The following is a 26501-nucleotide window of genomic DNA, read 5'->3' on the forward strand; positions in this document are numbered from 1 at the left end:
TTATGACTTCTTTAATAAAAAACTTGGAACTTTTTTTCTGATAATAAGGCAAACAAATCAGATAGCCTGAATAATCTCTCACTATATCTACCTTAAAAAAATCAAACAAAATATACAACATCCTTCATAAATGAATAAGCAAAAAAGAAAACCCAATGCAACAGAAATGATGAGGAATCTGATAAATGAATTAGTAAATGGACTCATTTACTTCTGCTGCCACTCAGGAATAGGAGTTCTGTACCCCCAATGCCATCAACCCCTAAAGCTAGGATCCTTGATATAATAATAAAAATTCAGTGAAAGGGAAAATTACAAAAATTCTAGCCACTGGCAAATGGAACTGACAAGGAAGCTTATTGTTTCAATATGGTCTGGCTATGGTAATCAAAATAATTAGAAGATCTTCATGTTATATTATTTAGTAGAAAACAGGTGTTTCAATAAGCAACATAAAGTATTACCATATTTATAAATTATACCTATATGCTAACAATAGTTATATAACACAGCAGTAGTAATTCTCAGGTAGAATTACAAGTGCTTTCAGGTCTTTCTGTACACTACTTTTTCCTACATGCAATATGTATTACTTTTACTGTGAAGACATAACTGCAAACCACATTCCAAAGTTCTACCAGCACACAAGTAAAATCTTACATACAGCTGAATCTTGAGTAACACAAGTTTGAAATGCACGGGTCCACTCATATGCAGATTTTTTTCAATAATAAATACCACGTATAGTACTACAGGATTCATGAGTGGTTGAATCCATATCCGGAACTGCAGATATGGAGGGCCCACTATAAAACATATGCAAACTTTCTACTGCACATAGGGTTGGCGCCCCTAACCCCCATGTTGTTCAAGGGTCAACTGTACTGGTCAGAGTAAAACAAAGCAGTAAAGAACTGTATGTGAAATACAGGGAGCAGTGAGGAAGAAGTTCAAAACACCAAAAAATGGGGCTCCCCTGGTGGCGCAGTAGTTGAGAGTCTGCCTGCCGATGCAGGGGACACGGGTTCGTGCCCCAGTCCGGGAATATCCCACAGGCCGCGGAGCGGCTGGGCCTGTGAGCCATGGCCGCTGAGCCTGCGCGTCCAGAGCCTGTGCTCCACAACGGGAGAGGCCACAACAGTGAGAGGCCCACGTACCGAAGAAAAAAACAAAAACACCAAAAACTGAACTGAGAGAGGCAATGAGAAGTCCATTTTCCAATTGCATTACAATAACTTGGGCACTAATAAATAAGTAGCTACAACACAAAGAAAAACAGATATAGGAATGTTATGCCATAGTAGGTCCATAAGATAATAAAAAATAACTTGTCTCCATATATTCCACTATTTAATTAAAATTAAATGGGTAAGTTCTATATACTTAAAGCACTTGTCAGAGACATCTGTAATATATTCACAGATTAGGTCTATGTCTGGTTGATTTTAAAATGGTATTGTGGAGGGAATTCCCTGGTGGTACAGTGGTTAGGACTCTGCGCTTGCACTGCAGGGGGCACGGGTTCGCTCCCTGGCCGGGAAACCAAGATCCTGCATGCTGTGCGGTGCAGCCAAAAAAATTAAATTAAATTAAATTAAAAAAAGAAAACAAGGAAAAAAATTTTAATTTTAAAATTAAAAAATAAATGAATAAATAAAATGGTGTCGTGGCTATAAAGTACCAAAGGCTTTAATTTTCTTGTTAGAGACTACAACCTTCATGTCAATTGTTCTTTTTTTTTTAAAATTTATTTATTTTGGCTGCATTGGGTCTTCATTGCTGAGCGTGGGCTTTCTCTAGCTGTGGCAAGCGGGGGCTACTCTTCGTTGCGGTGTATGTGCTTCTTCTCACTGTGGTGGCTTCTCTTGTTGCAGAGCACGGCTTTAGGCACGCAGGCTTCAGTGGCGTACAGGTTCAGTAGTTGTGGCTCGCGGGCCCTAAAGTGGTGTACAGGTTCAGTAGTTGTCGCTCACGGGCCCTAAAGTGCAGGCTCAGTAGTTGTGGCACACGGGCTTAGTTGCTCCACGTCATGTGGGATCTTCCCGGACCAGAGCTCGAACCCGTGTCCCCTGCACTGACAGGCAGATTCTTAACCACTGCGCCACCAGGGAAGCCCATCAATCTTTCTGTTAATATAAACCTCCAGGTTCTAAAGGAATATGCACAATGCAATCTATTACTTCCATCAGAAAAAATAAACAAACAAATGCTACTGGATGGTGACAAAGTGTTGTAAGTTAAGAAAAATGTGATTTATGGATTACAAAGAATCCAATAAGACCATTCATACCTGTAATGCATTTCGGTCTCTCATGGCTATCTCAAATGAAGTGATCACCACAGGATGAATCTGCAATGTCCCTTTCCGTTTGTGAATATGCTTTACCAATTTTCGACGTTCTTGCTGGGTACCATGATATAACATAGTAGGAATCTAAAAGATTTTATATTGATTTATAACCAACATTAGAACAAAATGTAAATAACAACAATTTGTAAAATATAAAGTTAATCATTTCTGAAAGAAAAAATATAATTTAACTTAACTTTACTTCTATATTTCTATAACAAAATGAGTCAATCAATTCTAATAAATTATTGGGCTACTATGGGAGGATTAAAAAGCCATAAAACCAAATTGAGTGTAAGGTGAGAGAGATGGCGAAGTTATTTTTGGAATATATACTTCTCATAAGGCAATGATGTGGCTAAAATGCATAGGTATGGAAGGAAAACACCATAAGAAGAATGAACAGAATTAAAAATAAATTCTACCCAGGTCTATCTCAGGTGAGTCAAATTATTCAAGGCACTAAAAACCACCCAGGGATGTTTTAGGCAAGATGTCTGAGATTACTATGGAAACTTAGTTTATTCTATATAAACTTAGAGAAGGTACTGCTGAGACTGAAAGATAAGTCAAATAAGATATAGTGCTACACAGAAATCAACATAATTTTAGTAAGAGATCTATAAGTTAATTCAGGCAACAAAACAATAAAACATTTGTAATGATAATATATTTAACAAAAGGAAACATGTCTTACTTCTGGTGTAAATCTTTGGAATTCAGCCATCCAGTTAGGAAGTGTAGACAAAGGGCCACAGACAAGAAAAGGTCCAGGTACTCCTCTCTGAATCATCAATGCAATTGTAGCAATGCATTGAACTGTCTTTCCCAATCCCATTTCATCTGCTAAAATGCCATTAATTCCATTTTCCCAAAGCATCTGGACAAAAATAATATACACTGTATTTAAATGCTGACATAAACACCTATTGAATCAGCAGTAAGTTTATTTCTTCTTTTAACCCAAAGATGATAATTATGATGAGACTGACATATTTACACCATAAGTTATAATAACACTTGTGGGAACTCAGTTATCAAAGCCATAAAAATGTTGGTAGCCTTGAATAAGATAATTTTTCACTTTCAAAAATTTACTCTGGGTAAATAAGTTAGAAAATAAGTATTTACACAGAAGTGTTTGTTATATATATAATAGTGAAACACAGAAGGAACAACTCAAGTTGTGTTACATCATATTAATAGGTTATCATATAGAAATGAACCAATATCTTGTATTAAAATTGAGGATTCATTACCCTAAGCCATTCCATGCCTTCCACTTGGTACCATCGCATCACTCCTCCTGTGAAGTGTTTTGGTTGCTGAAAGGGTACTGGCTGTCCATTACATTTCCGAACTGGGTCAAAAAAGAATTTAGTATTTTGCCTAACCGTTTGAGATAATCTATCTTTAATTTTACTATTTGAATCTTTATTTTTCTGAAGATCTTCTACACAGAGATTAGAAGAGGAGCTTTCATCCTGTAAAGAAAAAAGTTTAATTAGAAGTTTAATACATAATAATGCTGCTACCCTCCATTAATCAGAAAATGTAACTGCTAATCAAAATTTGCCCTGTCGTATAATCATTGGGTATGAAAAAATAAAGCTACATGTTTAATAAAACCCTCTAGACAGTTAATTCCATTCCCCCACAAATTCAAAGCCACTGGAAAAAAAAAAAAAACACTTCTGAAAATAACCCTTACATATAACAGGCATATACTTCTGAAATGACCTTTACGATTAAACATCCCTTCCAAACCTCTAAAATATGCTACCCAAGAATTTATTAAACTATTTTCTTAATAATTTCCTTCATCCATAGGAAGGATAACAGATAATGTCTGTTAAAAAATTATTTTCAAGGAACATAAAAATATTTACTTTCATCTAAGTAATTACTTTCACTACAGGCAAAGGGGCAAAGTAAATACAGTTTAAAAACTCACTATATCAAACTTAAGAATGTCAATTTATCTGTTTGTGACACAGCACCAACTTATGACCAATGGTAGATTTTTATTGGTTAGCTATGTCCACAACTCTATTCTAAGAAAATGAAAACAAGGATTAAGTCAATTCAAAGGGAAGTCTTACAAATGGTAAGTCTTATAAATGATGCCACAACTGGATATTCAACTGGAAAAATAGGAAACTTGAGTTTCACCACTCCCTACATAAAATCTGTGATGAAATGATATACCTAAACATCAAACCCAGAACCATAAAGCTTTTATAAGAAAACAGAATAACTTGATAATTCTGTGATAGACAAACACTTCTTATACAAGACAAAAAAGCACTAACCACCAAAAGAAAAAAGGTAATGATTTGGGCTATTACAAAATTTAAGATTTTCTGCTTATTAAAAGATATTAAGAAAATGAGTAGGCAAGCCACGAACTTAAAGAAAATACAGTCAATATATGTGACAACAATGAGATTATAGAACTCGTATATCAACAAAACGACAAATAACCCAGTAACTGGGCAAAAGATATGAACAGAAACTTTACAAAAGAAAACATATAAACAGCCATTACAAACATGAAAATAAACTCTACATTAGTAATTAAGAAAATGCAAAATAAAACTACATGAGATTCATTTCACATTCAGTAGAATGGTTAAAATCAAAAAGATTAACAACATGAAATGCTGGCAATAGAGTAAAATGGTGTGTTCACTTTGGAAAAAGATCTGTACTTTCTTATAAAGTTGAATTACATTTACCATATGACCCAGCAATTCCATTCCTAGGTATATACAGAAAAAATATCAAAACATGTCCACACAAATATCTTTACACAAATTATCATAGCAGCCTCATTCAGAATAGTCACAAAGTGGAAATAATCCAAATGCTCATGAAGAAAATGGATTAAGACATTATAATATTCAATGGAATACTACTCAGCAATAAAAAGAAACTGACTAGTAACAAACTCAACAGCATCAATGATTATTATCCACGCTGAATGAAAAGTAGCAGGAAATAAAAGAATACATATTTATATTTCGTTTGTATGAAAACTAGATTGTGATAGAAGTTTTTTAAAAAATTGGGCAAAACTACTATAATAGAAGTCAAGAGGCAGTTTCCTTTAGGTTTGGGGTGGGGAAATGACTGGAAAGGGATACAAGGGATTCTTCTACCATAATGATAAGGTTCTAAATCTTGATTTGGATAATAGTTACATAGATGTATACATTTGTCAGAATTCTTCCAAATGAACACAAGATCAATGTTTATTTATTGTATATTATAAAATGTCAATTCCATAGTAAATTGTGGTAGAAGATTAGATTGGGCTTTATCTTTAAAAATGCAACTAAATATTTATTAAAAATATGCTTACTTAATATTAAACATAGTTGGGTTATAACTGCATCATAAACAAATCCTTATACTGAACAAAGAATAAATCTTGTAATTATAGAGGTTTGGATAGTAAATACTCAGGTAACAAGGAACCTCTCTACATAAAATGAGGGGTTAGGGGTGGGAGTAAAATCAAGCCTTCCCAAACAGAACCAAAGAAAATCTTGAAGGCCAGAAATAAGATTAAAGTATCCCTCAGGGCTTCCACAAGCTATGGAATATATACATGTGGAATGTATATATCCATATGGTTACAGTTACTTGCATCATTGCTATACTCCCAAAGACCCATAAATTAATATTTACACACTAAGGAACATGCAATAGACCACCTAAACTTGATATATAAGAAGCATGTTAGGGTAAAAAAAGTCAAATGGTTATTTTTTTTTAAAAAAGCTAAGAAATAGGATAACTAGTGAGAAAAAATGTACACTGGTGATTAAGAGATCAGGGAAGCAAATATGACTCCTAAATTTAATATCTATTATAAATCTCTTACCTCATTCTCCTTTTTACTTTTCTTAGCCACAGACAAAATTTCCTAAAACATTGAGAAAACAAAAACAAAATAACAACAAATGTGGTTCATTCATTTATTTAACAAACATTTATTCTTGTTCTGATTTTATGCCAGGAAATGGGGATAAGCCTTGAAGGTAATTAGAATACAGGTGGACCTCAGACAAAATTAAGCCCATAGAATCTTTTTTTTTTAACAGTTCAGGTCTTTTATTTTCTTTACACCATCATGCCATGAATTCATAGGGAATGAAGCCGATAGCATCTTATAAAATTCTGAATTCGTTAGCAGCACTTAAAAATTGGGATATTTACACCTAAATCTTCCAGCTTTTTTTTTTTTTTAGTTAAAGCTTATCTGAATAGACTAAGTCCAAATTCACGAAGTCCTCTAGTACAGAGGCTGGCAAACTACAGACCGTGGACCAACTCCAGCCGGCAACCTGTTTTTATAAATGTCTAAATAAAGTTTAATTAGAACAAAATCAGGCTCACTGGTTTACAATCTGTCTATGACTGCTTTCTGGATACAATGGCAAAGTTCAGGGTTGATTAGTTACCCACAAAACTACTGAAAGCCAAAAATGTTTACCATCTGGCCCTTTACAAAAAAAGTTCTCCAAACCCTGCTCTAGGTTACTACCATTATTCAAGTATTCACTCCCAAATGTACTACAGTCCCAACTCCAGCCCACTTTAGGCCTCTCTCTGGATTAGAGGCCTGAGTTTGCAATCCTGAGCAAGAGGCAAAGACAAATACATTAAAAATACAGAATAAAAGTGTTCTGATTTTGAATTACCTACTAAATGCTAAGGGTAAGGAGACAATGTCCCTGGTGACTTAGGAGAGTATTATATCAAATTATCTGAAAAGGTTGTCATCAAGGGATAATCATTAAAGACAGAATTAGGCTGTATTTCAAGCAGAAAGAATAGCATGTGCAGAGGACCAAGGGAATAAAATAGTTATGATACATTCAAGAAATTTTAAGCATATCTCAAATTTGAGATACACAGGAAAATGACAGGACATGAAAGTGAATGACACCACATACATACATACATGTGTATATGTAAAGTATTATGTAAGTATAGATATTCATATTCTAAGGCCGAAGAGATTTTATATAGAGAACGGATAGAAGAGCTGTCTTTTAAAATGGATAGATAAGCTGAACCTTTTTGGAGAACAATTTGTGAATGACTCAAAACGATACCAATTACTAAGTATTCTTTTTAGAAATTAAACCTCCTAAACTCCTGACACTGCTTACCTCTATAGCTTCATCCTTCACCACTTGTTTATTTACAAACTGGAGCCAAATATAATTTCCTTTTAAGTTTTTTTAACTTTCCAGGAACTTCCTGCCTCTGGACATTGGTCAAAGGTTATTTTCTCTTCCTACAACACATCCCCAGTATCCTCCTTATATCTTACTATTTCCCTATTAACCTACCCCACCTCTAAATGATTTAACTTTTATCCAAGTCTCAACTTCCTAGATGAAACCTTTATGAACCTCCTGCTTGAGTTAAGAGCCCCTTTATATGCTCAATAGCGTTTTCCAATTATCCAATTATATTTGACTACTTCCTTCTAAATTTTTCTCACTGGATATAGGCAAAGGCAAAGACAGTGATTATGTTACCGAGTCTAAGCTCGTACTGCTCGCTGCTTGACAGGCCAATAATCAAAAGACACGAGTTGCTGGGGCAAGGAATAACAATTTTATTCGGAAAGCCAGCAAACCGAGAAGATGGTGGGCTCATGCCCCAAAGAACCATCTTGCCTGAGTTAGAATTCAGGCTCCTTTTATACTAAAAGGGGGTGGTGGTGGTGGAGTAAAGTCAAACATTTTCTGGTTCCCATCAGCCTCTGGAGGGGATGTGTTAATTTCTTCCTCCCTTCAGTCATTCACAGGTGGGCCTGGTCAGGATGTTTCCTGTGAGCTAAACAAAGGTATTTTAGCTTAATGCTCATTCCTGGGAAGCAGGGTTCCCAGAGATGGGCCATTATGTATAATTTAAGCTTATAGGCAACATCCCTTTAGTGACTAACTTATAATACAAAAGGTTCTTTCCTATTACAATTACCTTTCTTTACTAATTGATCTTATCCACTTAGAACAAAGTTTGTCCATAGCAGATATGCCACCAACATTTGATGAATTAAAATAACAGCCGTGTGATTAGCTAAACTTCAATAAATCTCATTAATAGTGTTTTCAAACTGCAGGCTGAGTGTGTTCCATAATAAATTGAGTGGGTCTCAACTATTATTTTTAAATGGGAAAAAAGGGAAAATATCAGAGTACATCCCTAGACTAAAGACAAGTATTATGTGAAACTTTATACCTTATGAAGATGTAAAGAGTTAGAATCTCAGATAAAAGAAAAATGGAGTAGGTAATTAAGGTTAGAATTTTTTTAATATTAAGAATGTGATACATTAAATTATGCTTAAGGAATATTTAGGGTTTGTCATAACTGAGGACACTCTAATTAGTTTCTATTTAATGAGGTAATACGTGAGAAGGTGAAAAAAGAAATGGCTTTAGAAATGAGTTTATGATTTTAGTTCCTTAATGGTTTTCAAACAAAGAACAGAGTTCTTAAGATACAGTTTTGAGGTTCTAAGAAGTTATAATAATTTCTGATTAGGCCAAACTCATGCTCCTTTAACAAACAGGAAGATGGTACCATCTTCCTCCTTAAAATACTTAACTGGCTGAAAACCCAGGTAAATAACAGTAATCAATACAGCTTTAAGGTGGTTCAAAACCCACAATAGGTTTTACTCAACATCGAATCTTATGTGTCCCTCCCCCTTTATTTTTACCTCTTTTGACATGACCTCTGAAATACTGTATGATTCATCTTCTCTTCCTCTTTTCTTTCTCATAACTATAAAAAAAAGTTTATTTTTTATAGTAATTAAAACAAAAGTATAAACACATAGTCTTCAAAACTGGAACAAGGAAATTTACCTGCATTCTCCTCACTTGCATCAATGGAATTTTTACCCTACAAAACAAGGATTTAGATTATTATTTTCCTAAAGACTTCTACGGTATTACATGTTAAAAGGCACTGATTAGGTTAGCTTTCCTTGCAGTTGAACCACATCCACAACTCTTCACTATTATGCTTACCAAAAGGTAATCTTTTTCTGTATTTCCCTACTATAACTTGTTCGTAACCATATCCCTCTACTTTTTCCCAAAGACTCTACTTTCCTCAGTTTTCTTCCATGTAAGAGACATTTCAAAACTAAACAAAGAAGGCATTTTTATTTTGAAATTACCATGTACATCTTCTCTAACTGTATATTTATGCTGAAGATACTCATTGGGTATGGTATGGAAGGAGTACTCATTTTCAGTATAATTTATAAGTTAAATACAACTGACAGTAGAAATAAAAGAGAAAACCAACTGAAAAATTACTAGTGAAAGGAGATAAGGGAAAGGAAGAAGTGTTCAAAAACAAAGTTTCAGAATGAGAGCTGGCAAAGAATAGGTAGACAACATGTATGAAAAATAAAAATGACAAAGAAATAAGGTAAATATAAAAATGAAGTTAAAAATTTAAAGGATTAAAAAAGAAAATACCAAAAGAGACTAGTGAAATGGAATAGGCAGAATTTAATGGCTGACACCTTTAGAATAAAGGGAAAAAAACCCAAAACCTGGTATAAAAAGTTAGCTTGGTGAAAGTGAAGGCTGATTGAAATCGGCAGTTTGAAGAGTACCGAGTAAATGATTAAGCCAGTAAAATTATAAGTACATTCTTCAAAACCCCAAAATAAGTTCCTGGAATTCGCAACTGAGTCGAACATCAGTTTTCCACAATTGCTTTTGTTGCAGAGTTATCTGCTATGTACTTTAACATCACCAATAACCACACTAAGAATCAAGTAACTGGACTTAAAGATACCCTACCTATTTTTCCTATTGGCATTTTGATATTTTCTAACAAAGGCAGTTTGGTATAGAAATTAAGTGTGGAATCCGAAATTAATCCTAGGTTCAAATCCTGGCATTACTATTTATTAGATATGTGACCTTCAAAGTTAGTCAATTCTCATTCACAATAGTTGTGTTCTATAAAGTCGCTGTGAATACTGAACTAGTGAACACTGAATCAGTGCATCTAGAAGAAATACAAGTTTAGGTTCCTGCAAGCCTCTGGTCACATCTTCATCAACTGATCAACGCATAACCCTATTTTATGTATGTTGCTGTTTAAACACAGCTCATTTAAAACATATGCTGATTAACACTGAACTCAAAGCCAACAGCATTGTAACTCACATCTGAAGGAAGCTTATCTAACACACCTATTTTCTCCATAAGGAACATCACAGCCTTCTTGCAATAGAAACACTAGACAGCACTTCAGCACAATGTGGCTGACAGTCTTTTAAACAGCAAAACCACCAAAACCACAAAAATGCAAAAATCATGGCATTAAATAGACCACAAAGAGGACACTTGTTTACACTGTGACAACTTAAATAAGGCAGATAGCTTTGTTTGACCTCAGCTGGGAATGTGCATGTTGGGACTCTTAATTTTTTGCCATTCTGCATATACACATGTCTGAATGACCACAAAAACACAGGTGACAAATTTTAGCAAATAGGCTAAGTGGCAAGTATGGGATCTATAAATAATGAGGATGAACTGTGCTTTATCTCCTTGCATCAGCTTCTTTATACATAAAATGTAGATAATAACAGTATCTCTACCTAACAGAGCTGCTTTGAGAGTTAAGTAAAAACATGTAAAGCTTAGAACAATGCCCGGCACATAGTAAGTACTCAATAAATGTTACCTTTATTATTTGTCTTTTCACTAACACAAGTGTTGTTTGTATAATCCCTATCAATATGGCATTAAACAGCCTCATGTTAAAACATAGTCCCCAAAAAGATCACATCTAAAATTCAGGCTATCCCTAAATGAATGCTCTATCTGAAATGCTATTACCATATATGTCATATGTTCCAATTTTGGTTCCACTGCTACAGCTATGTACAAGATACAAATTTAGATTATTCTTATGGCTCCAAGTTGACATGATGAGGTTAGAAGCATGAAGAAGAGTAAGCATTACATGCTCCAAAAGAGCTGGCGACTTATAAAATGCCTTGAGGTATAAAATATTTGCAGATTTTTCCCCAGATAAGAAAGTGAAATTTTGCTATTATGAAATATAGTCCACAGAATAAGAAACTAAAAAGGTCATAGTTTAGCTCTCCTCCCATATATCTAAAATACTGAGACAAAAAAAACCCTAAATAAATAAAATACTGAGAAACAGATTTTACATATTTCTATGCAACCAACAAAGATAGGTTAGCAGATAAAGATTAAAATTAAATAGATGATCAGTAGTCAAAAGAATACAAGAGAATGTCTTCGATATCTAAGGTAACATATACAAAATATTCTAGCTTACTATTACCTTAGTAACTTTTAAAGATTCCTTTTTTCTCTCCAATTTCTCTTTCTTCTTCTGTTCCTGTAACATAATTTTTTCTTAGTGTCAAAAGTGGAAAATGCAAAGTATGAAACACACATCTCAAATAACTTAAGTTCGCAATGAAGAAACTGTATATAAAAATTAAAAAACAAGAACTTGCGATTCAAGCCTTTATGGAGTAACAGAGAACAGATTTACCCTCCTGCCTTAAGCAACTAAAATCTAGATAAAATATATCAGTGGTTTTCAGCAACACGCAGCAAAGAACAGTGAACACTGTCACGAACCACGTGAATCTTCTGATTGCCCAGCTTACTGCCTGGAGGCAACTTCCAAGTGCAAATAATGGAGGGAGAACCCAAATAGAGCTCAACAGTCTTCCTGAGTTGAAAAGACAGAGTGCTAAACTCAGAGGAGCTAGCAAACCAAGGTCAAGTATCAGAGAGGAGACAGTTTCATACAAAAGAGGCTCTGAAGATCTGTAGTGGCATCCTCAGGCTGAGTACTGATCAGTGTATGAGTGTAAGAAAATGAAGGCCAGGAAAAGAGCAACTAGAAAGCAGGTAGAAAAATCCCTGTGCTCACAAGGGCTCGGAACAGTTCACATTCCCGTCAGCCAAAGCTGAAGGGCCTCTTAATGTATGGGGCTTCAAGAACATTCAGAAGAGGGACCAAGTTATTCTTGGACTAAAAAAGCTGTTCCATAAGCCCCCTAACAAAGCTTTAAAAGCAGGACAGAAAACGATTCAAACCACTTCCAAGAGGTGTTTAAAAGCGTATTTACCTTACAGTGAGTCATTAAGCTTGGTATGTTTTTCTGTTTCATTTTACCAAACGAAGGGTTAAAAAGGGCTTCAACAAAGGAAAAAGAGAATTTAGCAAATGTAGCGAAATCTTGATTGATAACTGTTAAATGTGAATGATGGGGACAAAAGGATTTATTGTAGTACTGACACTTGCCCAAGTTTTTAAATCTTCATACTTCTAGTGGACTATAAATAAATTATACAGTGTCTTAGATGATAAATGCAATGCGAAGAAAAGAACAAGGTAAAGGGGATCAGGAGTGTGAGGATGGAGGTGCCAGGTAACTTTATTTAAGGTTGTCAGGGCAGGTCTCATTGAGAAAACATGTAAGCCAAAGCTTGAAGATGATGATGAAGTAAGCCAGGCAGATATCTATTGAGAAGAGGGTTCCAAGTAGAAAACAGCCAGTGCAAAGGCCTAAAGGCCGGAAACACACCTAGAACAAGGTCTGAAAGGTATGGGGGTTGAGGGAGGCAACCAGACTGCTTATAGTCTTGTAGGCCATCCTAAGGACTTTGGCTTTGTTAGAAACAACGTAAGCTAGAAAGCAGTGAAACATCATTAAAATACTGCAAGTGGGTGGGGGGGAAGCACTAAAGAAAAATAAATTCTTCACCCAGTAGAAAATCTTTCAAAAATAAAGGTAGATGAAGACTTTTTCAGACATAAAAGCTAAAAGAACCTAACACCAACAGAAAATGCAAACAAATCTATAATAACAGAAAGCAGATCAGTGGCTATCTGGTGATGAAGACAGGAAGTGAGGGATGGGAGAAAATTAAATAAAAGGGGCAGAATTCAGCCATAAAAAAAAGAATGGGATCTTGCTATTTGCAACAATATGGATGGACCTTGAGGGCATTATGCTAAGTGAAATAAGAGAGAAAAACAAATACTGTATGATTTCACTTACATGTGGAATCTTAAAAAAAAAAAAGGCTCACAGATTCAGAGAACAGACCAGTGGTTGGGGGGTGGGGGGGTGAGGGGGGAGGTCAAAAGGTATAAATTTCCTGTTATAAAATAAACAAGTCATGGATGGGGATGTACTATACAGCATGGTGACCATAATTAATAATACTTATTGCATATTTGAAAGTTGTTAAGAGAATAAATCTTAAAAGTTCCCGTCACAAGGGAAAAATTTTTTTTAACTGTGTACAGTGACAATGTTAACTAGACTTACTGTGATCATTTTGCAATATATACAAATATTGAATCATTACACTGTACACCTGAAACTAATATAATGTTACATGTCAACTGTATCTCATTAAAAATGGGGGGACAGGAAGAATTTTTTGGAATTAATGGTTATGTTCATTACCTTGGTTGTGGTGGCTTCATGGGTATACATTTTTTAAATGTACAGTTTTGTGTATATCAGTTATATTTCAATAAAGCAATTTTTAGAAAAGGAGACTGAGCAACATAAAATTCTCAATTTCTGGCATCCAAAAAATATCACTGGACAGGATAAAAATCAGTTAACAGGTGAATAAAAAAATAAATGTTGGAGTAAAGCAATTTATATTGAGGAAACTCCAACAGCTCAGGGATTGGCAGGCAGCACAGTGAGGATGAAGTTGGAACTAAAAACAGGAGTTTTGTTCTAAAGTCTGCTTAGAAGCAGTTACTCTTGAATGAAACACATCTTGAATGACAAAAGCAAACTACAGAAGAACTACATATAGTATGATACCATTCTTATAAGGTTCAAAATAAGCAAGACCAAAAATACACACTGTTTATGGATATATACATATGTGATATATGTTAAACTATTTTTTTAAGCAGAAAAATGATAAATACAAAATTCATGATGGTAATTACCTCTGGGTTAGGATGGTAAACGAGGCAAGGAGATGGGAAAGAGAAGCAGAAATGTAGGTGCAAAAATATTTATGTCCTAGTTCTTAATCCTTGTTCATTTAATTAATACAGTATTCATAATTTTTAAAAAATGTTGGTATATTCATACAATGGAATGCTTCTTAGGAATAAAAATGATCTACTAAATTAATACATGTAAGTGAATCTTAAAAATATGCTGAGCTAAAGAAGTGAGACACCAAGAGTGCTTATCATATGATTCCATTTATATAATATTCTAGAAAAAACAATACTAATTTATAGTGGCAGAAAACAGAAACCAGTGGTTGTCCGGGGACAGAAGCAGAGACCACTGAGAGAAGAAAACTTCTTGGGATAATGGAAATGTTCTTTATCTTGACTGTGCCGGTGGTTACACAGGTCAAAACTCATCTAACTCTTAAAATGTGTGCAATTTATTGTATGTAATTTATATCTCAATAAAGCTTATTTTAAAAATTTAAGCTATTAGCTATAATTAATCACATATACATACCTCTAACTGCTGCTGTTCCATTTTAGTCAATAAAAATTTGGAGTAAATATTGCTTTTTTCAAGCAAATGCTGAAGTCTACGATATCGAATGTCCATGGACTCTCTATCCCAAGACATGCGAGCCTATCCAAAGAGAAAGTTTCCATAATTATTAACGGTTTCCTGACATACACTGATTTTTTTTGCATAAGGTGTAACAAAGATGACTAAACAACTGCTCTTTAGGTTTAATATATTTCCTGTAGTTCATGAAAAATATTTTTATAATATTAAATTCACTTACTAAAAATGGTTATCTTCCAAACAAAAACCTAGAATAGCTAAAAAAAATATGATTCTGGGGTTCAACAGGCAATCTGGCAAAGTATAGCTTGGCTACCAAAATACTGAAATTTCAGACACTGAATATATGGTTATTGGCATCTACAGAATTGAAGGTCCATTTTCAAAATATTTGAAATTAAAGTGAGAAAGCAAATATTTAATTCAAGTTGTATTTAAGTTTTTACAAAACCAAATCATTTCAGAAAAGAAAAATTTTATACACCAGTTTAATTTGAAGGAGCAATGGAATTAAAAGATAGTCTCATTGGCTAGGAATCAGAACATCTAGTTTTAGAACTTAAAAACTATATTGTCAAAATATTTAAACGTGCTAAATCTACTGTCTATTTCTTACAAGCCTCTTTCCTCCTCAGTATTGTGTTGCCCAAGCTTTGCCCTTACCTTTTAGCTTTCTACTCTCATACTCTTACCTTTATCTTTCACCTCTGTACGCCTTCCATTTACAAACCTCTGCTTTCCATATTACTTTTACACACCATTTATTTATTGATTTGTAAGAGTATACAACAGTCTAGTGGCTGAGGAGGAACCCTCTCAATTCACAATAAAAGTTAAACATTTTAACAGACCAATAACAGAGGGCACAAGAGAGAAAACAAAAGCAACAAATAAATAGTATAGTTCAACGGTCCACAAACATTTTCTGTAAAAGGGCAAAGGGCAAATATTTAAATATTTCAGCATGATATGGTTTGTATTGCAAATACTCAAATCTGCCTTCGAGCAGTTATAGACAACATGTAAACAAAAGTTGTGTTCCACTAAAACAGACATAAGGCCAAATCCAGTTCATAATTTGCCAACCAAATACTGTAATCTGAACTCAAAAGAAAAGCATTAAGTGGGCTGAAGTCAAGTGAGAGTTGAATATATGCAAATCTTACTAACCAGCAATTCCACTCCTGAGTGTGTGTGTGTGAGGTAAATTTAATTTAGTGTTAAGGCTTGACCTTATAAATCAGACACCAGTATATACTAACTTATATTTCCCAGATGTTATGTCATCTAATTTTTCTTTCAAAATAAATTTATTTTCTATTACAAAAGCAGTGACAATAAGATACCTAAGAATAAATTTAATGAAATACATGCGCATTACAAGAAAATAAAAAATCTTTAAAAAATCATCCATAGTCTTACCCGTGCAGATAATCTGTTGACGTCTCATAAAATTCTATTTTCAGTTCTTTTAGGACAGCCTTTCTTTTACTATTACCAACATACTACTATGATTACAATAGTCAGTCACTGAATGAAATGGATATTATAAATGAGATGAAATTACTTAAAACTTTATAAAAATGAATTCTTAAACTTAACTTTATTTTAGTTAAAATACTTTGTGCTTAATTTATCTGCTGCCTTAAGTCCTGTTCAGAATAAATCAGCATACATCTTTAAAGTAATTAAAGCTTAAAGGCGCCATCATGGAACAATAATTTATAATATAATTAGAATATGCCAATGGTTAACCTTTAAACCCAGTCTTCTGTATTTCAAAATAATTCTGTAGTAAATCTTCTCATCTATCATTACTCTCTCTTGACTTAATTTTGTTATTTGTTAATATTAAAGTAAATTGTAGCTTCATCTGTGGAAAGTATTCAATACTGAGTGCCTGGCGGGAAGCAACTCTTGATGAGAGAGTGAGAGAGTATGCCAGTGGCCACCAAGAGCATAAATTCTCCACTGTCTACCCCATTACCTCTCCCAAACCCCAGTTTTATTTATTTCTTTATTTTGCGGAGGGAGTTCTATTTCAGGTTACACAATATGAACTGTTTTCCTTTTTTACCTTTCCAAGAACCCTCACAACTCTTACCATTCCCCTTCCCCCACATACACAGAAGTTAAAGCTACTCTCAAGTATTCTAGACTAACAATGACTTCTTTCAAAAGGAAATGCAGGTGAAAAGTCAAAGAAAATAACTGTAGCAAATGAATGTCAAAATCATTCTCCAGGATCTTCACAAACCTTCAAATCTCCTAAAGCAAAGTAAATGCTTCTCATTAAGAACTTAAGCTAGCTCTTCCTCTCTCAAGTACTTCTAAATATATGCCCATAAATACTGAATTCTCCCAAAAGAAAAGGAATCATTACTTTTGTGTACTGAATTTTTTGGCTCCAAAGACATGTAAGAGAGAGACTTATTCTTAGAATTTTCTCTACAGTCATTGAGGGAATAATTTGTAAGTGTCAAGGGCAAAAAGTAATCAAATTCTTTCAATACCTGTACATAAAAAGATACATAATAACAATGAACCACAATCCTACTAGGTTTTTAGCAAATTACACCCTGCACTAATAGGATTGAAAAGAGCTTTATTCATGGAAGTACTGAAAAATGGATTAAAAATTGCTATTTTAAGTTCTATGATGCATAACTGCTAAAGAAAAGCTAGTTGTACCATACCTATCCCTCAAGAGTAACAATTCCAAAAAACTTTAGGATTGCAAAATGTTCAAGAGCTTAAAAATTTCACTGAAAGTAGAAGTTATTTTGATCCCTAGTTTAATCAGCAAATACTTATGGTACTATAAATTTTGACGGACCTTTAAAATTTATTTATTTAAAAAAATTTTTTTTGGCCACACCGCACCGCACCGCTTGTGGGATCTTAGTTCCCCGACCAGGGAAAGAACCTGGGCCCACAGCAGTGAAAGCCTGGAGTCCTAACCACTGGACCACCAGGGAATTCCCTGATAGACCTTTTTTAAATGTGAAAATAATCTTTCTTCACTTGAACTCATGCATTCTTGAAATGTATTCTTATTACACCTCATATCTTTCTTCAAATAGCATTTCCTTAACCAACAATCTTCATGGGTTATAAAAGTGAACTACACTACTCAAAATTAAGGGTTTATCACTTACAATCTCTGGAGTTGATTCTACTCTGGACCATGCCCCAGGATTCATCCTTTACAATTCACCTTGTTACAATGGCTAGTAAGTATATTTATTTTATTTATATAATCATATATGTTAGGTAATATATTATAAAATATTCTTTTACCTTAGTTAGAAATTCAATAGACATTTACTATAGCCTACTATTTGCCAGGTGCACAGCCTACAAAAACAAAACAATGTGATGTGCCCTCAAGAAACAAAGTGAGAAAGAATCAAGTAAGTAAGGATAATACTGTCTAACAAAGTACTGTAGGAATTCATAGAATGAGTAAAGGTGGTTCAAGGTTGACCTCCTAATTCTATTACAATTTGTTAATATACTACCTTACCAGATTATGGTCAACTACAGATGATCAGTAATAATGGAACTATTATATACTGGAGTGAAAGTATAGCAAGGTGGTTAAATTCTGGAACCACATGGCCTACATTACCATCTCTAGCTGAGGGACCCCAGGCAACCTCTAGGTGCCTCAGTTTCCTCATCTGTAAAGTGGAATGAAAATAGAACCTAGTTTATAGACTATTTTAATAAAAGTAATAGTTTATACTAGTAATTAAACTAGTAAGTTTAATAACAGTAATCATAATGAGTTTAATAATGATATCTACTTGATACTATTGAGGATTCAATGAGTAAAATACATGTACAGCATTCAGAACAGTGACTGACTCACAATAAATGATCATGAGGTGTCAAAAATGCTAACAAAATTATCATTATTGTTGATATAAAATAGCAGGGACTAACTAATTCATTACTTGCCTTTGGAGTGCATTATTCCCCAATTTGAGTAGTTCTGTAATTACATGGAGTTAATTCAATATTAATGTCCTCAGAGAGGTTTAGTGTTAAGGACAAGAACTCTGGAGACAGCCAAACTTGAGTTCACTAGTGTGTGACCTGATCCCCAATTACCTCAGTTTCATCGTATGTAGGTGGAGATATCAAAAGTACCTAAATAACCATAATACTGGGAGGGTTAAATAAATTATTACAAGAAAATCACTTAGTAGGCAGCACATAAGATGTAGTAGGTGTCAGTCTTCTTGCATATGCAATAATGAAGCAACAGGGTGGGACAGTACTGGAATAAAATATACTTAAAAACTGAAGTTTTTCAAGAGGTTAAAAACTGCTTTTAGTAACCTACAAAATACTCTGTACCAGAAAACCACAAGGATAATTAACTATTCGTTGAAAAAGTACATCACATTTTAACCTAAAGGATCTTACTCGGCAATAGTCCAAGAAATGTAAAAGAAAGCAAAAAACAAGTTGATCACTTAGGTGGAAAACAGCACTGAAAGAATTCACTAAAAATAATTCACTACCGACTTTGGAAGAATTATAATAGCTAAACAATCAATTTGAAATGCTCACTTAAGAGAAATGAGGCCACTTTATAGACCAAGACTATATCTGATAGAAGCCTCATTCAAAGCTCATGCAAAGGTTTCTCAAAAATAGCATCGGTAAACAGAGATAAATAAGGAAGCCCGTTTTAAAGCTGATGAAAAACCAGACTAGTAAACTTAAGCACACAAACCACACCCCCGACGATGAACTTGATGCCTATTTTACCTTTTCTAGCATCTTCCTCTCTCTCTCTAGCCCAGCAGCTTCAAGCTGTTCTTCCTCCTCTACCATGGCTGGGGTAATCACGGCAGTCTCCGGCTGTTCAACCATATCTGGAGCTACGGACCCTAGGAGGGGACAAGGCTTTTAAATTGCAGCTTTAAAAAATGACCAGTTACTCAACTTCCGAGTAAACAACCTTCCTCCCTTTCCCAGGTGCATTTGCGGCAAACCATGAAGACCCAGGGGGACGCCAGTATCACCTCTCAGAAGACATCCTAAGCCTTCACTATGTCAACAAGCTGCCTGGACCCCAGTTTACAAATGGAGATGTTTGGGAAAACGCAGCTCCCCTGTGTCAAATTTCCTATACCATGCAAATATGCGCAGTTCCGGGTGTCCCCCACTCACTCCCCACAGAAAAGGTAACCCTCCTTTCCTCCTCAGTCTCTGCCCGGGGTCGCCTCTCCCCTCAAAAGCTCGGCGGCAGTCTCTCCATGCTGCTCCCGCACCCCCGCCCCAGACGCCGCCGCCCGCTCCGGGAGGCAGGTTCTCCTCACTCACCGCCGCTGCTAGCGGGGCGCTGCGCCGGCATGGCTGGACACACACTCCGGAACCGGGTGCCCTCCTCACAGCGCCTGCAACGCCGCGCGCTAAAACCTCCCAGCCGCTTGCCGGTCCCAGTCTCCCGGCCAGGTGTCCAGCCAGAGAAAAACGCGCGCTTCTCCTTCGCGGGAAAACGCCGTCATCTCGCGATACTTCGTGCTCTCCACCCCGCCCCCGAGTCCCGGTGGCGCGAGACTTGGCGAAGTTTGGTTTTCGTCAGAACTCTCTTGGGAGACTGTGAGCTTTTCCGAGGACCTCGGGTTTGGGGAAGCTGGGTTCTGCTGCAGAAGTCAGCCTTAAACGAGCTGTGTGATACTAGGCGAGTCTGCCTACCGTGGAGGGCCCGGTTTCCTCACCTAATTGATGATGGTGCCGCACCATGCAGACTTCAGTAGCGCTGTTTGCAAGGTACCTTCACACACTGGCTAAAGTGATTAAATCCTGCCAATGGATGATCCTTTAGGTAGAAAGATGTACTGAGTATCCAGGTGAAGATGTCAGAGACTAATATTGCTAAACTTTGCCACCATCTGCAGTTCACATTTTGAGTGAAAATTCCCCGAAATGACCCAGAAGAGGGCTCTTTTTGTGGCTGGGATAGGAGAGAGAAATAAGATTATGGTAGCGTTCTTGTTGAAAAGTTATTTCAGGATAAGGGAGAACTTAATGCAGTGATAAGCCTACCGGAGTGGCCAGTAGAAAAGACGTAAGGTTCAGGAATTCAATAGACCAGTTACTAGAGAAGGCACCTGAAGGGAGGAGCTGGGCTTTTCTTGTCCCTTGGTTTTCACTTCAGCCTTCAGTCCCTCCCTTTCTTACCTGCAGTCCTTTTTAACAAGTTCTTTTGCCACCCTCGCCCCAACCTCAGAATTTATGGTATACCTGCCATGTAACCACCTGTTTCCTCCATTTCTGACTCCGACAACTTTAATTATTTGTAATTGTACAAAATTTAAGGGTTTACAATGCACGTCACGTCCCTCATAACCATCTTCAGCAACCTTCATAACACTGAGATTAGCAGAGCAGATTGTTTTTATCCCTACGTTATAGGTGAGAAAACTGATGCTCACAGAGGATAAATTAACTTGCCCAGAAGCCTACAGTCACTTTGTGATACAACAGTAGCCAAACCCAGGTCTTTGGAAAACTAGTTCAGTATTAAGATAAATTATAACCTCCATTAGGAATTATTCTTAAATCATACCTCTTTCTTATCAAAGACAATAGCTATCAGTCAGTCTCACACTACTAAGATTTCTGACCTTCACCAAACTAACTCTGAAATTTCTTGCCCCGACTTCTGAAATACTGCTTTTTACAGGGGTTTCCCCTAAGGTACTGAAAATCTTTTCTTGTTCCCTCTTTTGAACTCAATTGTGGCCCACCTCCCCAGTCTTTCTGTCTGTTTTTTCTCTGTTGTTCCATGCAGTATCTGCTCTACAGACTTCGATGATCAACTCAAGGCCAACAACTTCCCTTCTGATTCCTCAGAGATCAAATGGGGAAGATTTATCCAAACACACATGGGATGGAATTCAAGGCAATTTCATCTCATTGTCAAAGGACAGGAATCTCATCTAATATCTTAGCCCCACACTTGACACGAGTTGCACTGGGTGTTTCCGGACATGTTTGCCACTGTGCAGACCTCAAGAGTGGCTATGAAAAGTTTTGTTCATTCACTTTAAGGGTATACATTTAAATGTCATCTGGGTACCTGTAACTTTTCTAGGTGCTGTACAGCAGTGAACCAGGCAAACAGGATTCCTGTTGATATGGAACTCACCTTCCAGGAGTTGAGACAACTACGTATATGTGAGAAATTCTCTGCAAAATATTAGAATAGAGTGGTGTGAGAGTAACTGGGTAGTTAGTTTAGACTGGGTAATCAGGTATCTGAGGAAGTGACAGACTTTTAAGCTGAGAACCAAATGTCAAGCAGCCAGCTAGTCCAGGGGAAGAATGGGCCAAGCAGAAGCTACAGCTAGGGCAAAGAGAATAAGGCAGGAATAAGCTTGGGTATGTTTTGAGTATCAGAAGAAGACCAGTATGATTGAAGCAGAGTTGACAAGAGGGTGTGGCACAAAAAATCAGAGGCAGACTGTCCAGATGAGCCACAAAATGCCGTCTTCTTCTAGACTTCTTAATGGCTTCACCATCCACCCAATCAAAGAAGTGAAACAAAACAGTCAAAAAACAAAACCACTGCTCCCTCTTGCTTATATGGCCCCACTTCCTGCCTACCTCACAAAGTAAACAATGGCTACGAGACAGAACTCCCCTTCCAGATTCCCAACACCAAACTTACAAAGCTACCTACATCTGACACCTTTTCCACTTTCTCTCATGATATGCTCTGGATCCATCTCCCTGCAGCCTATTCAGGAACCTTAGATTATACATTACCCCATTCACTCTTTATTTCTTAAACCTCTACTGAATATTTTCCATTAGTACTTAAATACTTGAACACACACCAAAGTAACAAAGGAAATCAATGACTATGCATGGTCAAATTTAATGGACATCTCTCAGTCCTCATCTCAACCTCATTGACACCTGACACTATTGATCACTTCTTTATGGAAACACATTTGGCCCTTGTTTTTTCTGACCCCCACACTCTCCTGATATTCCTATTTCTGACGTCTACTAGTTCATTCTCCTCTAGCCAATCTCTAAGTGTTGAACTTCTGAGTGAACCAGAAATGATCTGAGTTTCTAACTAATTGTATAAGCTAATAAAAATATTTTAAATGAAAGGTAAGTTCACTAGGAATGGTCCAAAATAAAAACAATCTGTTCATCCATATCTATCATGTGTAGTGCCAAGCGCTATTTTGGGCACTAGCAATTCGGAGGTAATAAAAGACAAGACAATCTTTCTGAACTCAGAGTTTACATTGTAGTGGAAACAATAGACAACTATATAAAATAATGTTAGCTAGTGGTAAGTAATAGATAACTATAAAGAAATATGAAGTACGGTAAGGTCATGATACTGACAGAGGATGGGTAGAGAACAGTCTGACTCTGAGTAAACAGACATTAAGTAGAGACCTAAATGAGAAGATAATATAAACCATACGAAGACTTAGGCAAAGAATATTTCCAAAGGAAAAGTAAGAGTAAAAGCCCTTAGGTAGATAGGAAATTGGGAGATTGAGAAATCAGATCCACAGTGAAGTTAATAAGGTTGAGTGGCAGTTGAAATTGTAGAGATAGAGACTAGAATAAATAGGAACTTGTAATAAAAATTTGGATTTTTATTATGATGTCACTAGAGGGTCCTGACTAAGGAATAATAGGATTTGATTCACACGTTTAAAAGATCATAAAACATGCAGTCTAATTAAAAGTGTGATGAGAATTGTTTACTTTTTCAACGGCTCACGTAAGTGGCTTTAAAAATCAAATCAGAACTATTACCACTAAGTTATGACAAATTTACTGCATACACAATTTATTTAAAATCACTTGGTATAAATTAACAATAAAACAAACCCTATCATTCAAACACTTTCCATTTTCACACTTTAAAGCCCAAACACAGGCATTCAAAGCATTTTACAATCTACAAAAGTTTTAATCAAGTTAATACTTCCCTTTCAAAGTTTTTTAAGAATATAGAAGCTAAAATTAAAAGCCTTGGGATTTATTTGATAATCAGAATACATCATGTACTTACAATATTGATTATCAATACTGCTTAGACCAAAGACATTTGAGGCTTCACTTTCTGCTTTTATACCATTTTGTATAGTGTTGTACATGAAGATGAAAAATGAGAACAAACGTATATACCCCATTGTTATCAATTTTATATACTCCTTCACGTCTATATTAATCATTTACACTTTTATTACAAAAATGATTTTTTCAAATATATTGCAATAGTACATGTCATTTTTACCTTAAATAATGGAAGTACTGTTTACTTAAATGTTCAAAAAATGAAGCACTTTAAAAATTTATTTATTTATTAATTTTGGCTGCGTTGGGTCTTCGTTGAGCACGTGGGCTTTCTCTAGTTGCGGCGAGCGGGGGCTAGTCTTCGTTGTGGTGCGCGGGCTTCTCATTGCGGTGGCTTTTCTTGTTGCGGAGCACGGGCTCTAGGCGCGCAGGCTTCGGTAGTTGTGGCACATGGGCTCAGTAGTTGTGGCTCGCAGGCTCTAGAGCACAGGCTCAGTAGTTGTGGCACACGGGCTTAGTTGCTCCGTGGCATGTGGGATCTTCCCAGACCAGGGCTCGAACCTGTGTCCCCTGCATTGGCAGGCGGATTCCTAACCACTGTGCCACCAGGGAAGCCCACAATGCAATTTTCGTAAAGTCAAATTTCCTTCTTGGAGTATTTTAGAAAATAAACCCAACTCACAAAATAAAATGTACAAAATAAAACCTCAATTGGAACCAAGATATGAATGGTAGAATGTTTATAAGGAAATGCAGTTTTGCTAACTTCCCAAGCCTTGTAACTTTATGTAGCCTATCAAAATATTGAGGCAGGGCTTGGCACATAATCAGGGCTTACCGAGTGTTCCTGCATTCATTCAAAGTATGAAGTAGCTCACTTCTGCAATTACACTCTTAGTAAATAAGCAATATGTTTTTTATTGAAGCATAGTTGATTTACAGTGTTGTGTTAGTTTCAGATGTACAAAATGATTCAGTTATACATATATATGTATATATATATATATTCTTTTTCAGATTCTTTTCCATTATAGATTATTATAAGATATTCACTATAGTTCCCCATGCTATACAGTAGGTCCTTGTTGTTTATCCATTTTACATATAGTAGTGTATATCTGTTAATCCCAAACTCCTAATTTATCCTCCTCCCTTCCCCCTTTGGTAACCATAAGTTTGTTTTCTATGTCTGTGATTCTATTTCTGTTTTGTAAATAAGTTAATTTGTATCACTTTTTTTAGATTCCACATATAAGTGATATTATATGTTTTTGTCTTTCTCTTTCTGATTTATTTCACTTAGTATGATAATCTCTAGGTCCATCCATGTTGCTACAAATGGCATTATTTCATTCTTTTTTATGTCTGAGTAATATTCCATTGTATACATATTCCACATCTTCTTTATCCATTCATCTGTCGATGGACATTTAGGTTGCTTCCATGTCTTGGCCATTGTAAATAGTGCTGCTATGAACATTGGAGTGCATGTATCTTTTCAAATTGAAGTTTTCATCTTTTCTGAATATATGCCCAGGAGTGGGATTGCTGGATCACATGGTAATTCTATTTTTAGTTTTTAAAGGAAACTCCATACTGTTCTCCGTAGCAGTTATATCAATTTACATTCCCACCAACAGTGTAGGAGGGTTCCCTCTTCTCCACACCTTCTCCAGTATTTATTATTTGTAGACTTTTTGATGATGGCCATTCACACCTCATTGTAGTTTTGATTTGCATTTCTAGCAAACAATATTTTTAAAGGGCAAGGCTATCTTCTCTCTCTGAAGTAGCTAATTTCCCTGAAATAAAAAAAAAAATTATTTTTAAATCTTTTAAAAAATTATTTAATTTTCATTTTTACATGTTGTAAAACAGTGAAGTCCAAATTAATGGTCTTACCACTGTAGGGACACAGAATTTGTCACCCCAAAATGTATCTCTTTGGCATGAGGATTAATTTAGCCTGATTATTTTTAAGAAACAGAAGACTCAGGAAGCTTTTCTTGTTACTGACCCCTTTACTGCCAAAAAGAATTTTGACAGAGGGCCTGTTCTGGAATAGAGCTAAGAATATGGGCTAGGTGAGGTGGGGAACACTCGGCAGGGCCTAGAGATCAGAGTACACTCAGTGTACTGCAAGGCCCAGCAAACATCTGTGTACCAAACATTTGCTTTTCATCTCCACATGCATTGCCTCCCCCTTTGAAGTCTCAAACCACTACCCCCCCACATCCCCTTTTGTTTTCAGCTGAAGACAGTATTTAAGGTGAGGGTTTCAGTCATTTTAGTGAGTTACTCAGTTTTCCTGGTTCTCTCCCACAATACATGTTATTAAACTCCTGTCTTCTCCTGTTAATCTGTTAATGTGTCTCACATCAATTTAATTCTTAAACCTGCCAGAAAAACTTAGAAGGGTAGAGGAAAATTTCTTCCTCC

General features: G+C 35.8%; 1 protein-coding gene across 1 annotated transcript in view; it reads right to left on the reverse strand.

The window, feature by feature from the left end:
• The window catches only part of HELLS (helicase, lymphoid specific), a 40390-nt gene extending 19916 nt beyond the window's left edge, over window positions 1-20474 (reverse strand). Inside the window, exons 1-10 of the mRNA XM_082854797.1 lie at window positions 20325-20474; window positions 19767-19888; window positions 14922-15044; window positions 11729-11785; window positions 9247-9283; window positions 9099-9163; window positions 6240-6281; window positions 3610-3834; window positions 3048-3230; window positions 2291-2434 (exon numbers count right to left, since the gene is read on the reverse strand). Of these exons, the coding sequence (XP_082710923.1) occupies window positions 2291-2434; window positions 3048-3230; window positions 3610-3834; window positions 6240-6281; window positions 9099-9163; window positions 9247-9283; window positions 11729-11785; window positions 14922-15044; window positions 19767-19888; window positions 20325-20355 (1029 nt within the window). The 5' untranslated portion in view covers window positions 20356-20474. The remainder of the gene's footprint in view (window positions 1-2290; window positions 2435-3047; window positions 3231-3609; window positions 3835-6239; window positions 6282-9098; window positions 9164-9246; window positions 9284-11728; window positions 11786-14921; window positions 15045-19766; window positions 19889-20324) is intronic.
• Window positions 20475-26501: the final 6027 nt, after the last annotated feature.

Source organism: Leucopleurus acutus (genome assembly GCF_964270905.1).
Source record: "Leucopleurus acutus genome assembly, chromosome: 14".
Taxonomy (NCBI): domain Eukaryota; kingdom Metazoa; phylum Chordata; class Mammalia; order Artiodactyla; family Delphinidae; genus Leucopleurus; species Leucopleurus acutus.